This window comes from Melanostigma gelatinosum (genome assembly GCF_949748355.1).
Source record: "Melanostigma gelatinosum genome assembly, chromosome: 5".
Taxonomy (NCBI): Eukaryota; Metazoa; Chordata; class Actinopteri; order Perciformes; family Zoarcidae; genus Melanostigma; species Melanostigma gelatinosum.
In genome coordinates this window covers 19,586,084-19,602,501 of record NC_136638.1, presented here as the reverse complement: position 1 = coordinate 19,602,501, position 16,418 = coordinate 19,586,084, and the positions used below count along the sequence as shown (strand labels likewise).

The following is a 16,418-nucleotide window of genomic DNA, read 5'->3' as shown; positions in this document are numbered from 1 at the left end:
TGGACATTGGTACTGATTAAGTGACATGATAGCAACATTATGAGACAGCAAACTAAATGAGATATGGCAGGTCCTTCTACACCAACTTTACAGACGCTGTTCCAGTAGGTATGTACAGCTATGGATTATATGCTCCATAGGTTTAATAGAGGGCTTTTACAAGCTCAGATCCGGGCTCAATAATAGCAGAGTAATGGAAAGCACACAGTAGAAGGGATGAAGGTGAACGTCCAACACCAACCTTGGGTGAACACTGGAAATTGAAGGACTGTATTTGTATAGTCATTTAAAATTCGTTAAAACCAAATCAATGAGACCTTGATACCATAATTAATATTTGTATATGTGTCAGCAACTGCAGATACACATCAAGGTTTTCCATTCATATCACCCACCGCTCTCATTATCTGTCAAGACGGATCGATGAATAAAGCAGACCGTGCAACGAGTACTTCCTGCACAATGTTCCCGTTGCTGTGTTGACACAGACAAACTATTGTTACAGTATTGATCGAGTACATGAAGAGACGGCAGGGCTGTGGTAAAGTGAGGTGATTGATGTCCAATCAGTCTGCCCACCTGTCAGGTCTCGGTTTGAACAGTTCTTCCAGGTCTGACTGGAGAACACGAGGCTTCGTACCAGCAACGTTTTGTTATCTCTGCGCGTCAGTTCCAGTTCCTGGGCAGGTTCTCCAGGATCCTGCGTCGGTGCGAAGGGTTCGTCACTCCTGCGGCGCGTAGGTCCTCCTCAGTGATGCCACTGTGGAGGGGAAATGACACTGAATCAAACCTGAGTGGAATAGTGTATAACATCGTACACAGTCTGTGCATCTTTGTATGTACAAAGCAAATATATCTCGCTCTGTGTCTGTGTCGTAACAGTAGCCACGTTATTTGTGTCGGTCTATGAAATGCAGTAACGAGAGCCTTGTTAAGTGCAGCTTGTGGAACGTGTTATTTAAAGGGATTTTACCTGAAGTAATCCAGATCGTCCCAGCCATTGAGGCTGAGTCCCAGGGTGTACTTCTGAAGGCCCAGAGTACTGAGAAGCTCCCGCACAGTCTCTGGTGCACCTTGAAGTACAGACACCTGTGTTGAGATAAAGCAGACAGATTTTTTTTCATTTTTTAACAGAGCACCAGGAGTTGCGCCTTTTTAAAAACTGTCTGTGAGAGCAGCGGCCTACCTCTTTCTCCCAGTTGTAGCCTCTATCGCCATGCATGGAGGGGCCGTTTCTATAACTTGGCCTATGGTTGGGTATGGATGGGCCTCTCTGCACTGTCGGGAAGAAGTCAACTTCACTGAGGGACTTGGCCATTTGCAAAGCAGTGAGGGAGTTGTCTCCTGTAGGTCCAGGGGGCTGCTGATCCACTATCCAGGGAACAGACGCCTGAGAATGTGCTAAGTGAGTGGGGGTGTAGGGGAAAGCCGACGGCACTTTGGCTGCCCAGACAACTTTGCTCCTTTCTGGGGGAAGCTGATGTTGATCCCTTCTGGCTTTTTCCCTGATGATTGCCGAATGGTTCACATACAAGTTCCTCAGGTTCTTGTCGGGCATTATGGAGTCGTGAACTATTTTTTTCCCTTGGTATTTGTCTCTCGGTTGTGAAGTCTGTTCCTGGTACTGTGACATGGCGTTACTTGAGGGTGGAGGTATGGGAGATGGGGTTTTGGCCGGAAAAAGCTGATAAGAGGAGTCTGCGTGTGTTGAATGAAGGTCATTGGTTGGAGTGTACTGGGGCAGGACGGCGGGAATTTCAATCTCTGTAAAGTCTGATCTGCGACAGGGTCTTCTGTCGAAGCCCTGGCGTCCTGAGATTTTCGGGAGCTGCAAGGCCTCATTCCCAGACCAAATCACCGGAGGGTCCCGACGCTGAGGGAGAGCCTCCTCCACCCTGCGTGCCACTGACACGCCTTCAAAGATGAAGTAGGCCGGGTTGGTGTAGCTGCTCGGAGTTAGTTTGGGAGGAGCTGCCAAGGACCTGAAATCAACAAACATGTTTTGAATTTGCAAAGCGATTTACAATTTGAAGTTACTAAATGTGTCCTCAATTCTCATTCACTTTCTTTGCAAGATTTCGTAATGTTTTCAATCGCATTCACTGTTAACATTGCAAGTGTTCAGACCAATAGTGGCACTGTGCTAAAAACACACATGGGCTGCATTGATTTGGGCATGTGGCTTCAGTTACCGGTAAGAAGATGAAATACAATCGAAGGAGTCCAGTTTGAGAAATACACAGCAGCATTGAAAAAAAAAAAAATAATAGCATTAAAAAGCACTAATAGTTTCCAGTATTATTTAAATCATTTTTACTTTATCACATTTCGCAGGATTTGGGAACAGATTTTTGAGGATTTCTTTCAAAATAACAGTATCCAGTGGAAAGTGAGTCTAACTTTGACTGACATGGTCAAAGAGGATTTGTAAAACACCAAAACTAAATATTGCTCCTGGAAAAGAGGGTACGTGGCTCGTCAGTGACATTGCTGAAAGGAAATGAGGAGGTCCTCACCTGTTTATTGGGACCCGTGTTGCTGCAGGAGACGCGTGTCCCCTCCCGGGACCTTTATCATCCTTCTCAAAATAGAACCACTCTGAAAAAGCAAAAATCACAGGAAATCAACAGGTTTCATAATGTGCAAGACTTCCTCAAAGTCTGGGTGGTGCGTGTAGACCAAAGCCCATGCCAGCTTGCAATCAAACAGCATAGTGGTGTTTGTTTGTGTGTGTTGCTGTAGTGCCTGACCTGGTGACATAACACTCATCTGTCCTGTTTCAGTGGCACAGGATGCATCTGGTCAGGGTCAGTCAATCAGGAGCCAAAAGAGGAAGCGGTCGATAGATACTAGCAAGTGTAAAGCCAAGTCAGAGATCATTGAGGAACCAAATAGAGGAAGCAATGTGAGACTCATGGGAGAGTCAAAGAATGCAGTGACAGTGGAGATGAAAGTTTAGTGGGAAGTGATAGTGCAAGCAAGGCCGAGGGCAAGAGAGGACCAGTTCCGGCTGACCCACCATAGGTCTTCTCTCGAGTTCCTCGTCTGTCCTTGGGCACATGGACCCTGACCCGTCCTCTTATGGAGCCCATCTCCTCACCTCTGTGACTCAGAAATGTCTCAAACTGCTCCGACGCACCGGTGAGTGAGCGCAGAGCCACACAGCATTCACCTGTACGAAAAGATGAGTCACACGAGATCAATAAGACAAGCTGAACAAAAGTGTAGAGGTCCACCTATCCATCCTGATAGTTTCAGCATGGTTTCCATAGAACTAGACACAGACTACTTCTACTACATTAAAGGTCAACTGCATTTGATTTTAGAAGAAAATTCATAACACGGAATTCTGTGCCTTAAAATACAGTAAACCATCCACTTTATTATGAACATTTTCTTTCTTTTGCATATATTGGCAAATGAAAAAATCTCAGGAGAAAATATTTGTCGATAAAAGTGCTGACAAATGTGTCAAAGAGACGTTTTTAATGCAAAGAAAAAGCTGCAAGCCATATTAAAACATAATTAAACGACCAAGATTAGCAGACAGCACAGAAAAAAAAGAATAGAAATCGTTTCATATTTTTGGATAAGCCTTCACTAGGACACCCATCAGCCAACCTAGAGGCACGTTATGAATGGAGTAGGTAATGTGACCAACCGTAGGACTCAAACCCGTCACATGACTTGACAGACAACAGCAGGTGCTGATCCTGAAGATACTCCATGTCGGACATGATTGGAAGAAGCTATGACAGACATAAGCAAATCCCAAAAAACTTACTTTAGAATTTGACTTCAAAAACGAACAATAAATTCAACCATTTCCAAATGAGTGTCTTTAACCTTCGGCAGTTGTTTGAAGGACCAGCCCAGTTTGAGAAATCCAGAAACATCACAGCTCTGCGAGTCATTCTCACTCGAGCGTCGTGTCTCTGCAATGAAAGACGTGAATGATTCTTTGTCATTCTGCTGCATAATGGCTTGATGTGAAATGTCTTTTTTTGTGTGGTACCATACCTTCAAGGCAAGACGAATGAAATTCAATAAAGAACTTCGCCTTGCTCGCCGTCTTCACAATGGCCTCGATGCCTTCGAGCTCTATCCAGGCCTTCTCCATGCTCGAATGTGTATCTGTGCGAGAGAAATGCATAACAATGCTGTTCACTTAATGAAGGGATGCAGTCACATTCCATCCATTTGTGTCCACAATGACGGCACCTGTTTTGCAGTTGAACTGTGATGTCACTCCCACTTGGAACGTGGCAAAAACAGGCGAGTGATCGCTTGTGAAGATGTCATCTGTGCAACCTGGTGAGAGACAAATCCACCATATTACTTTCCTATTAGCATTGCAATAACAGCACTAAATATCTACAGTAGCTAAAGTCGTCGTGCAGCACTGTAAGGCATATGAGCTCCCAGCGATATTTCACAAGATGTGAAAAAATTGTGATTGAGGAGCTAAAAAGTAGTTTTGCTTCTATCCGGTATTTGTTATGTTTAGATAGTTTGCAGAGGTTGGTCAGCAACAAAAGCTTAGTCAGAAAGAGAGGAAATGACTCTTTTTCTTTATGGACCACAGACCAGGATGTTGGGGTTGATCTGATCCATTTTGCAGTGGTAAAAAGAAAAAACACACGGATATCTAATTTGAGAACGCTGCATCAAAACCTTTAGCGACGTCGAGGCTTAAGCCTCTCCGTGCTGCTCTTATACATTTAGTTTATGCCTTTTTTTAACTGTTTACTTTCCGACTTAAAGTATTTCTTTCCATCTCCAGATCCTACCATATGCAGTGCAGATGACGTGTGTCTCTGGGTAGGACTTCCACAGAATCCTATCACACCATGATGGAACATTAACTTGCACCTACAAAAAGAGATTCAGGTATAAAACAACAAAGTATTGTACAACAAATCAAATAACCAGACAAACAAACTGTATGCAGTGAAGGATACCTTCGTTCCTGTTATGCCAGACATTCCTTTTTAGACTGTGTTAACTGTTGACCTCCTATTTGTATCTGGCATGGCAGCTGCTGTCAGTCACCCCTAGAGACTCCTTAAATAGGATTTAAGTTACTGATAAAAATATCTTACTGTATATTTAGAGTGCTTCTAAGCTATGTTTTTTTTGTAGTTGTGCTTTGCTGGTTCAGTATTTAGTACATAAACAGCATCAGAGTCTAAAATACACAAATCTACAGGCTGAAAGTATGACAACAATGTATTTCTGAAAAAATGATTAAAGACACAAAATACAACAAAGAGGCACATTTATGTAAAAGGCAATAACACAGAAATGCTTGGATCGATTTCTCTTCATCTGGAACTTAATACAAAGAACACTAAGAGACTGCAGACATATTTGCTGCAAAATATTTCCTTTATTAGATATAAATATTTTTTGTTCAACACATTATCCTTTCAAGGGGGTTGTTTTCTAGTCCTGTAAATGTATGTTTTTATCATATTGGTGCCCACATTGCGTATGCTGCCGCTGTCATTTTAAAGGCAATAATATAAAAACTACAGCTCAAAGCCATGCTAGGGGCTCTGTGGGGCTGCACTTATTAGATCTCCAAAGTTTTTAGGGACTGTTTGTACATCTTCCTGTTTTTCTGAGCTGCTTTTGTGTAACAAGAAGTGACTCACTCCCGAAGTCTTGTACTTCTGCCACAGGTAGCAGTCTCTGGAGCCCCGTTCATACCGATAGGTGGGTGGAAATGCAATCTTCTCTTCCTCTTAACCACGATAAACAGAGAAAGAGTGCAGAGTGAAGTAAGGCAGAGCCGAATGAAAATGAAATGGTATCGATCTATACATTTACCATGTATCTTGTTGTTGTAAAATCACATGAAAGTGCTGATACAATATCTGTCTGATATTACCAATAAAGAACTCACTGAAATTGAGAAAGGCCTTCCTCTTGTGTCTCTCTCTGGTCAGCTGGTCTGCGCACATGAGCTCCTCAAACTCTCTCTTAGACACATGTTTCAGGATGTCCTGCATCAGTGAGGACCAGAGAGAAGCAACAGCATTAATGTCTGGATATGTTCTCTACCGTCTTCAAGGGTCAGAAACCAAAGCACAAAAGAGCAATGAGTAGCACAGAAATAAAAGAAAACAGTCGGCCCGACCTGAACGTCCAAGTCGAGTCGGTAGTTGAGGTCTCCACACCACAAGAGATGGCTGAAGCGCAGGCTGATGTCGAAGGCACCGAGCTGTTTGTCGCCCAGAGAAAGCAGTCTGAGGATGTCCACAAAGTTTTGGTTCCTCCTGAACATGATGTACATTACACGAGACAATTCTAAATCATTTTAATATGACATAAAACAGGAGCAGACCGATTTTGTGATTCACATATACAACGAATGTACCTCAGGACTTTTTCACTTCCAGAGGTCAGGTGGCAGTTAACAAACCCAAAAGATGTCCCATTGAAGAGGAAGGAGACACCAACAGCTCCCTTGTTCCCTGAAACATCAGAGACACTAAACCTCAAACCTCCAGGTTAATGAACACAAATCGTGTTCTGTTAATCATGGACTATTATTTCTGGCTTTCAGCCAATATACTCTACATTTTCTGTATTTTCTTTGTGTGTATTTGTGATGGTGAGATCATGCAGGGCAGCCTACCCAATGTGTTTCCCAAGCCAGTCTTCACACTGGCAGTGTTCACATGGCTGATGCGACTCTCATGCTCCGGCTTCACGAACACAGCCAGCCTCATATTCCACAGAGACTGTACTGCCACCTACAGGACAATGCTCCACGTTACAATAGATAGACGAGAACAGTTTCTCTCCGCTGAAAGAACACGTAATTACAGATTTCTCAAATTTGACCCATTTCTGCAAACACAGTTAACACGGACCAGTTCTACAGCAATGTGAAGTGTTGCTTTCAATTTGATTTACATCTTGTAAAAAAAAAAAATACATCAAAATTGTTATCTATCATTGACTGATGTTATCTATATATATAGTATATTCCCACAAGAACGGCGATGACAAGATATCAATACTCTCACGATCTTTATGATCTGAGACGCTGCTGAAACATTTCCTTCCAATTCAAAAATGTGTGATCCTTCAGTCCTGATATACTGTTGGTATAATGTCTACCAAATGTAACATTTCAAGGTTTTACTTGAGGGTAGATGCCTTTTCAAATGCTTACATGTAGAATTCTTTAAAAGAAGCACTGATTGACATGGGGTTAAAATACAAGCTTTGTAAGTCTGAAATGCCAAGGTTGACCCAACCATTAGACTTAAAACAGTATGCTTTAGGTTTATATCGTTGAATATATTCATATTCAGCTCGTCTATCCAACAAATTACACAAATAATGTTATATTTGCTCTAAAATATAGCGTAAGCCTAATGTGTTACCTATTTTAGTTTGACGTGAAACCTCAAAGAAGTTCCCTTGTGATTATATATGTTTTTATTTCTGTCAGGCCAGAGGCATTTTAGTCGATGTGGTTTTACAGGAATATAAGTTTATAAGTCAGATTGATTATTGTTTTTAATTGTTTGACAGTAATATGCATCTTGTTTTGGAGAAATGTGTCAGATCAATGCAGGTAAACTATGTTCGTCGGTATGGCTTCATTCTGGGATGTTACGTAAACATTGTGTGCATGTTTTGGTTATTATCTTTATTATGCACAAACAAAAAATGAATTACTAAATAAATAACAACAATATAAAATGTGAGCAAAATGATTAATTAGCAATCATTGTGCAAAAACAGGTTTGTCTCAAGTGGTGTAAATCTTGTTTTGAAAATGTAATGTTCAATGTACAATGCATCCTATTAGTAAACCATTGTGTTCTACTCTATTAAAGGAGCCCTCCATCAATTTAGCGTTGCAGGACTCACACCTCTAGACAGATGAAAAAAAAGTTGCAAAATCAGATCGTGACATCACTTGTAGCAATTTGTCTGACTTAACGCAGCTCCCACTGCAGCCACAAAAGGCTTTTTACAACTCGTTTTCACATGTGCAGTAGTTCTCCTGTAAACTTACTTTGATGTATAAAATCAGTGGAGTGAAAATATGGTAGCTCTATGGTTAATGCAGTGGCGAACCGTCAGGGCCTGCAAGGCCTTCTCTGCTGGCCTAAACAGAATCATAAAGCTATCTACATTTTTTTTTTTAAAGAAAAAAAAAAAAATCTACTTTGTAATTTAATAATTTTTCTTAAATACACTACATGTATTATAATTCATAAAAATATTTTTTCCCATTATCTTATTTTCTCATTGCACAGCTACTGTCTTCCTCAGTTGCTCTGCTTCCAGTGCAGCTTGTTTTAAGTAGAGCTTTTATCCACTCAGATCTCACCTCTGTGTCTCAAGGTAAGAACAGAGGCAGAGGCCTGCAGACTCTCACCTGCAGCCAGTGCAGATTAAAGTGAAAAAGGGTTTTCGAGAAAAGAAGAGAATTACTTGTTTGAAGTCAATGTGAGTATGGATGCGAAGGGTTGCTTTGATATGTTCTGTCCATTCTCTCTCCCCCTGAGGGTTTTCCTGAGTCCCCAAGGCATAGATGTCATGAGGGAGCAAGGCGGTCGAGTCATCAGGGGTGTGCCCCAAACCGCAGCAGGTCACCCACGACTGCAGGCTGCGAGGAGGAGGAGAACCACCTGTGCACACAAAACAACACAATAAATAATCGTTAAAAAATGACCCTTCTAATTCAAATTCTTTTGCCTGACAGTGGAGGAGAATGTCATCACATTTACGGTTACCCATGTTCCAGGTGCCGACAAACACAGAGATCACGTCTGGTTCCCTCAGGTGAGAGTGCCTGGTCTTCATCAGCTGGAGGAGTTGGCAGAAGGCGTCACGTTTCTGAAAGAGATGAGAGACACTCAGTGAATTATGGAAAAGTAAACAGTGGATTCCAGTTAATAATAAAGCCAGTTATCTTTCCTTACCCGTGCACTCTCAAACGTCATTTCCCGTGGTGTGTTGTGGTGGCTATCAACCACCATGTGTACCTTGGCAGGACTGCTCTGGAACTTGACAATCTGAAGGACTGATACACGGCAGCAGATTTATTTATACAATATATACATTATATCTGCAAGCAAGAGAAATGTCACAGGCACTAAAAAGTGAATATTTTCTTACTTCTATCATGTGAGACCCTCTCTATACCAAATGAACCAGCCTTCCTGTCAAAGAGCAGCACTCCTGTGTCCACATCCACAGAAACAGTCTGTCTGCCATACCTCACCATCTTCACCTGGACTCAGCAAGAAAAACAACTCTGAACACATTTACATAGTAAGACATAGTTGCCAGATTTGTCTTACTGCATGTCATATTTGGTAAAAAAAAAAGATTAAATTGAACTTTTTCAACCTGATTTACCTGAAAAGAGTGAACTGGCAGCTGTCTGGCATGGTTCTTGGCAGGTGTTACATTGGTGGGTGTCGGTTCAGGAGGGGGTGGGTTCGGCTGCACTGCCAGATTGTGATTGGTCACCGCATCTTGCAACGCTTTTAATACCTTTACGACCAGAGAATGTACAGTGTTACAACCGAACCACTGTTGTCCATCACAAACCAATTGGTCTGTTTGTCAAAACCTCATCATCACTCAATAACCACTGCCACTAAAAAGACTGTGAGCAATAGTATTGCAATAAATCACTTTGTGTAAATGAATAAAAAATACCTTTTTCTCCAACGAAGAAAGGAGGCTGACCAAAGCTGAAATCTTACACAACAGGCTGTCTATATCCATCTCGGAGCCCTTGTTCCAAAAATACAAAACATAAAGCGCCGTGAGTCGATGTACATGGAGAATGCACATTTATCCCCGACCGTAAAGGGTTACCATATTATAAAATGACAGTTACTTACTGTTCCTCAGAAAGCACGCTGCATGGTTTGTACTGTACCTGTTTCTTGGTGTGTGTTAAAGAGCAGCTCGGATGGTCGAAGACCTTGGCCAGGGTCTCCAGACTTGAGAGAGTCAGGTCGATTTCACTGCAGACCAGGTCAATACAAAACCTTTGTGAATGACCATACATCGGTTTACATACTTTATAGTGTGTAGAGCATCTACTGTATAGATTGTGTGCTGTGTCACAACAGTCTATACAATTGCAAATTGCTCCGAGTTTTCACGTTCGGTTTATCGTTAACAATAAAAGCACGCTAACCTGTTTAAGCCTTGGCACGCAGTACCCAGAGTACGCTTGAGGTGGCAGAGAGTTGTTGCCCCTTTGTGCACATTCTCAATGTCCAGAGGCAGCTCACTGAAGAGGTAGTCATTGAGTAGACCGATCAAATCACCCGCAGTACTGTAAACAGGATAAAACAGGCTCAATTCATAAACATTTGGAGAAACCATGCAAGCCATTTCTGCTCTCTAGACATTACTTTTGCTTGATTTTTAATCTGCTGGCAAAAACCACACAGCATATGCTGGTACTGTTCATTAATAGGCCCCAAGAAAAGTCCAAAAGAGTGTTTCACATGTTGCTTTCTATATGCTTGATTGCCAACAGGTGCATATTTAGATGAGAAAATGTTGTGAACATGACAGATGGCTCACATTACTGTGACTCTATAAATCACCTCAAGTCACATACGCAGGCGCGCATTGTCACACAGAATAAGCGGCTTTCAAATATAAAAGTGCGAAATAATATAATAATAAATAATATAATGTACAAAATAGATAAGCACTATGCACGGAACGTCTTTTGCCAGACCGATAACTGTTCAGTATTTAAGCTGGATAATCACACCTGGATGTGTTCAGCTCCCAAAACTTATCCAGGAACAGAGCGTGAGGGGCTGGTTTTGCTGGTGGTCCTGTGGAAGGCACTGTGTTGACAGAGGCTGGAACTGGAGGCGGCTTCTCATCATCTGTGCATGCACGAAACATAAAATCAAACATTAATATATAATAAACACAGGTATGTAATCTTTTACTGTGTATAATGTACGATATAGACTGTTTGGTGATTTGTTTTGACGACAGACAGCGGCCCCACCTGAGCTCTCTTCCCCAGTGTCTGTATCCCGGGGAACACCGTAGAGCAGAGGAGTGACCAGGCCCTTGTGGGGATGCTGGTACCCCAACACCAGGTCCTCAATTGTCCGAAAACAGTTTACCTGCACCCCCTGTGTTGTCTGTGAGACACACACACACACACACACACACACACACACACACACACACACACACACACACACACACACACACACACACACACACATCAAACGTCAGTGAGTATATGCATTGTAGTAATCCCATGAACATGTATGCGTGCTAACAGTCTGTCATTGCTTTAAACACAAACTGGAAAAACCACAGAAACTGTAAACAAATGCCCTGTGATAAGATGATAAGAGACATAATCTGCACAAGCATGCAACACACTCATGTTGCAATGAGAAACACATTTTTGAATAAGCAGCAGTTTAAATTAATTAAATTCTCTCTTTTTTTTGATAAACTTGCTTTGTGTAATACAGGTCTCTAAGCAAAAACATCATACATGACAACTATAAAAATATGAGGTTGTCAAACAAAATGTCGTGGTCTAGTGTGTCTCACTAAATTTTATTGCAACTTCACTTCCTTGTTCTTTCTCAACTTTTTTTTATAAGACAGAGGTAATAAAACTGACATAAGAAAAATATAATAGCAATGACCTGGGAAGACCTACTATGTTAACTGAAAGTCAAAATCTTGCATGATATGAATTCAATTGAACATAAAGTAAAACAAATAACTGCCCAATTGTAGCTCGCACACCATATGTGGTTATTAGCGGATGTTTCCACACTCAAAATCTCGCTTGGGCGAACAAAACAGAAGTATTTATTTGCATGACAGAAAAAGCCACATGCAGATGTGGTTCAACACTCCCAGTCAGACTAAAAAGCCCCCCCCCCGCATCACAACAAAACAATAGCATGGCAAGGACGTCTTTACATGCATACGTTCACACTTTTAAGCCACAAGCACAAACAAGCCGATACTCTCAAACTGTCCAACAAAAAACCTGCACGGCTACACTTCAGTGGCACTCAAAGCAGCACAGGCAAAAATGAAGATGAAATAAACCCACATGCTGTGCACAGGTGCCGTGTGCATACAAACCAACAAAGCTACAGGTCACATGCACAAAATCAACGTGGTTTACATTTGACCACAATACCAAGCAAACTCTTTTCCTGTGCCCTCTTTTCTAGAAGTTTGTTTTCATTTTGCGGTAAAACCATTTCTTGGCTCGAGCAACCCGTAGGTTTCGCCAGGAACTCTTCAAATAGTATTTTTTTGTACCACAAGGATCTCTTGAAAAGCAATTCAAAAGAAATGACAAGGAATAAGAGACAGTAAGAGAGTAAAAAGGGCCCCAAAATATCTCCATGGCCATCTTGTACAAGCAAAAAGGCAAGCCTGTGACTTGTGAGTTCGTGGAGCAAATCCAGTGAGGGAAAATTCATCCTGGAGGTTTATACTGAGGGCCGTGGAAACACAACTGAAATAGCAACAGAGTTTAAGGTCTTCATTTGAAAGCAGAGGCCTTTTCCAAGTCAGAGGCTTAAAAACGACTGCCAGACCATCATTAATAAACTCGTTATTGGACTTTAATATGCAGACACAGTTAAAAGAAAAGCCACAGACACAGTTAAAAGAAAAGCCACAGAAGATTTGCGGTTCAGGCCCTGAAACTGTTTATTTCCCTCACTCTCGCACTTTATCTCACCCACTGTGTGCGTACACACTTGCAGACTTTGACTTTGTGTGTGTGTTTTTATCATCGAATAATTAGGTCATTTGCTGACTAAACGGCCCCCTGCTCAGAGTATCAAAAACAGACTTGTACCATTACCGGCTTAAACTCCACCACATCCAACCAAACACCCCCATACACAACAAATAAGCACACCCATCGGTCAGTGACCTAGTGTGTGGGTCGAGTAGGAATCTTTGAGACATAAAAACAAGTTATCCTCTGTGCTGCTGCGCTTATGCTGCAAGCATGAAGCCACATGGCAGAGATGCCATTCACACAACAAGGCTGCTGCACAGAGAGGAAACACAAACATGTTCCTGTTCTCCCTCCAACAGACAATAACAAACCATTGTTTGATCCCTCTAGCTCCGTCCGACCGACTGAGTCTCTCTCTCTCTGTTTGTGCCAAGACATCTATTGTGTCTCTACTTTCCGCTGTTCTTCCTCGCCAGGCGAAGGATTCAGTGTCACGCGGCGATGAACACTCACCTGAACTGCTAGAAGGCCGTCTGCGTCGGGAAGAATGCGATAGGTGTGAACATGACGTTGGAACCTTTGGACACCGAAAATAACTCTGTTATTAACGCCATGGCAAATTACTACAACACGCTTCAGAGCAAACATTCAAAGGGGAAAATACACTTAATGTATTGTTTAAATAAGGACCAGATGTCGAACTGCAGTTAAAGACACTGTAACCTTCTTAACAAGGCGCGACTTGTTTTACAGATCACTAATGACGCGTCTTGTTTTAGTTGTACGATGTGTGAGAGACACTTAGATCTTCATCTCCAGTCACGTCAGAGGAATTACTTTCAGGCAGGAACGATGACGCCATTTCTAATCAGTCAGCTACTGTGTGTTAGCTGAACAAAAGGGAAACCGGGACGGCAGAATGACTGAATCAAATGTGTGGAGATATTCAACAAACTAAAAGAGGGAATGACATATTGAGAAAAGAACGAAGGGAAAGAGGGAGCACTGCGAGCGCCCCGGCTCAGCTTTCAGGAATGTATCTGGCTCGGGCTGATGAGCAGTGAGCGTAGTGCGGTCGCTGGAGCTCCCGCCCTCCTTCAGGGGCCCCAGGGAAGAAATAGGGGTAAGAGAGGAAACAGGGAGTCCTGGGCCAGGGTTTGAGTGGCTGAGGTGGACGCTGTTCGGACAGGACAGGGTGACTAATCTGGAGAGGGTGCATGTGTGAGGTCGGCCCAGCCTGCACACAGCACTCAAAGTCGGCCTTTGCTGGCAGATGACGGTGAAAGTGATGGATACGACAGGGGGGAGTGAAGCTGCTGAAGCAATTTACAGATGGGGGACATTCTTCAGAAATGTTGCGTTTATGAATATTTTCCAACCCCGTTTGCCAAAATCTAAAAGTTTAACGAGATTGGGTAATTACTTAGATATGGTTTTACATGAAGTAGAACAGTTTCTTTTTCACATCGGGCAGCGTTTACTACTTCAAGACGTCCTGAGTGACTCATTCATTAAGTATTTCCAAGGAGGTGGAGCACATCAAATTAGAAACGCAAAGTTCAGTAACTTCTATAAAAAAGGATTTCTAGGGAGTGAAGAGAGTCACGTTCCCTTACGTCTAACACATTTAGAGAACAAGTTCACGGCTGCTCTTGCCGCCTAAGATAACACAACAGCTTAAAGTGCCGCGGATGGGTAATTATGTTTGAAAAGTTGTGTGTGTTTGTGTATACTCACAGCAGGCACAATGCATAGGCTCCTGGCACAGACTCACTGTCTCTCACTAGGTAGCTGCCATCCCTCCCGGCCCGTGCCAGCAAGTCCTCTGCGTGCACTCGGCTGATGTCACGATGATACCATGCTGCCATAGCCGTGGCAATCAATGTCGCGAGATATGTTCATAAAAATAATCCACATGAGGCGATGAACTTGAAGCAGCACACGTTTACTGTCAGACTGGCATTAAGCTGGCGGAGTGCCATTCAAGTTGTCAGTGCCAGAGTGTGTTGAGAGGTCTACTTTTGTGTTTAGAACTTTCCCATGATCCTTTTCTTCATGATCAAAGTGTCAAGCAGACAATCCATCATCTTGTGTGGACCGGCTAGCACTTCCTGGGTCCCTGTTGGTTCCTTCAGGGTCACACATCCTGTTGCAATGGAGGAATAAAGCGGAAACATCCAGCTGATTGTGAGGTTAGTCCACTCAAACAACAGCCTGCTCCTCAACAGAAGCCTCGGACCACCTTTCTGATAATATCCGTGTGTAGACAGACCCCAGTTTCAGCTTTTGGTTGAAAGTCGCTGCACCCAGGTGGGTGTGTTGCTCCAGCAAACACAGACCATCACAGCGGCGCGAGGGAGGGAGGTAGAGGAAGAACAGCGAGAGGTGCTGCACAGTCTGAATGAAGCAGCCACCCCGGAGGCGATGACGGTGCCTCTAGCCTAACCACAAACACAAGCCCTCCTCTGGTCCCAAAACAAAAACCCCACATGCAAACAACAGGAAAAGAACAACCAAGAATGGCAAAACAAACAAATTGAGCCGCACACACACGGGGACCACACACTCACACACGGCAGAGACAGAAACATACCAGATGGGACTCAGTCAGCACTAAAACCAGACAGGCATGCAACAGAAACCAGACTAATTCAAATGATTTCCCAGCTCTGTTGCCATATAAGGGAATAGGAACACCCTCCAAAAAGTTCTGCTGATGACTGCAGTTGTCTTTGCTTCGTCCAAGCCCAGATTCCATTGAGAGTGTGTCCGAGTTGGAGGTGGGCTACTCCGGGGGTCTCACTTTCATGCTGGATGTTTGTGTGCTGGCGTGTGCGTCTTGTCAGCAGCGTCCCGTCCGGGCTGGCTTGGTCTCCAGCGGTTCTTCAGAGTGCTGTCAGAGCAGAGGGAGGGAGCAGAGAGGCAGAGGACAACCCCGCCACAGCACCGGGCAGACAGAGGAAGTGACTCGACATTCCAGATGGCGGACAGAGCCAGGAGAATTCTTGCGAGGGGCTCAACTCCACCACCAGTGTGTGAAACAGCAGACTGCTTCCATTTTCTCTCTTTTCTCTCCTTTCTTAATTTTTTTCCTCCCTCAGCCCCTGCCCTCAGATTCCAAACAGAAAAACACAGCTTACCACACACACACACACACACACACACATGAGCTGCCAGGTTAATTCTCAGTTTCCTCCTTGTTTTTTATCATCTTCATCTACAGACGTTTCATCCTCTGGCAGGCATATTTACTTTCTTTCACCCTTTCCTTCTCCTGTCCCAACCTTTTCCTTTTCGTCACCCTTCTTAAACTCCCCTTCCCCTCTTGCACACTCTTTCCCTCTCGGCCTCCATATGGTTATGATCATCCTTCGCTTTCTTATTTTTGCCCTCCTAGAACATCGCCCATTATTCAGCCCTCCTACTTCCCTCCTTCCCTATTAGCTGGAGCGTATAACTCTGTGGGAAGCTGTTTGATCCCATATTTGCTGCTCTGCCTCTCACTACTCAGCAGAAATGTGCCGACCACCAACCGCAGCCCCATTAAACAAATAGACACAAGTCCATCCCAATTTGATGACACGTACATTTAACCCTCAATCTGCAATCAGTACTTCTCAATATTGCTATGTGCACATTTAAAAGATACACTGTATCA

At 43.2% G+C, this 16,418-nt stretch overlaps 1 protein-coding gene across 2 annotated transcripts; it reads right to left on the bottom strand.

Annotated features, from left to right (window-relative positions):
* inppl1b (inositol polyphosphate phosphatase-like 1b) lies at positions 1-15,624 on the bottom strand. Of its 2 annotated transcripts, none has more exons than XM_079269089.1 (27): positions 14,498-15,624; positions 13,274-13,337; positions 11,030-11,168; positions 10,781-10,901; positions 10,190-10,330; positions 9,926-10,013; positions 9,700-9,777; positions 9,394-9,531; positions 9,151-9,265; positions 8,955-9,055; positions 8,754-8,868; positions 8,464-8,660; positions 6,644-6,761; positions 6,383-6,479; positions 6,143-6,281; positions 5,909-6,008; positions 5,658-5,746; positions 4,791-4,872; positions 4,222-4,311; positions 4,021-4,134; positions 3,847-3,935; positions 3,662-3,749; positions 3,020-3,172; positions 2,517-2,598; positions 1,187-1,982; positions 974-1,089; positions 1-760 (listed from the first exon to the last, which is right to left on the bottom strand). In XM_079269089.1, exons 1-27 carry the CDS (start codon positions 14,626-14,628, stop codon positions 667-669), a joined length of 3,675 nt encoding a protein of 1,224 aa, XP_079125215.1. In that variant the 5' UTR covers positions 14,629-15,624; the 3' UTR covers positions 1-666. The 2 variants fall into 2 exon arrangements, with proteins under 2 accessions (XP_079125215.1, XP_079125216.1); XM_079269090.1 differs by having other exon boundaries at positions 8,766-8,868.
* Positions 15,625-16,418: the final 794 nt, after the last annotated feature.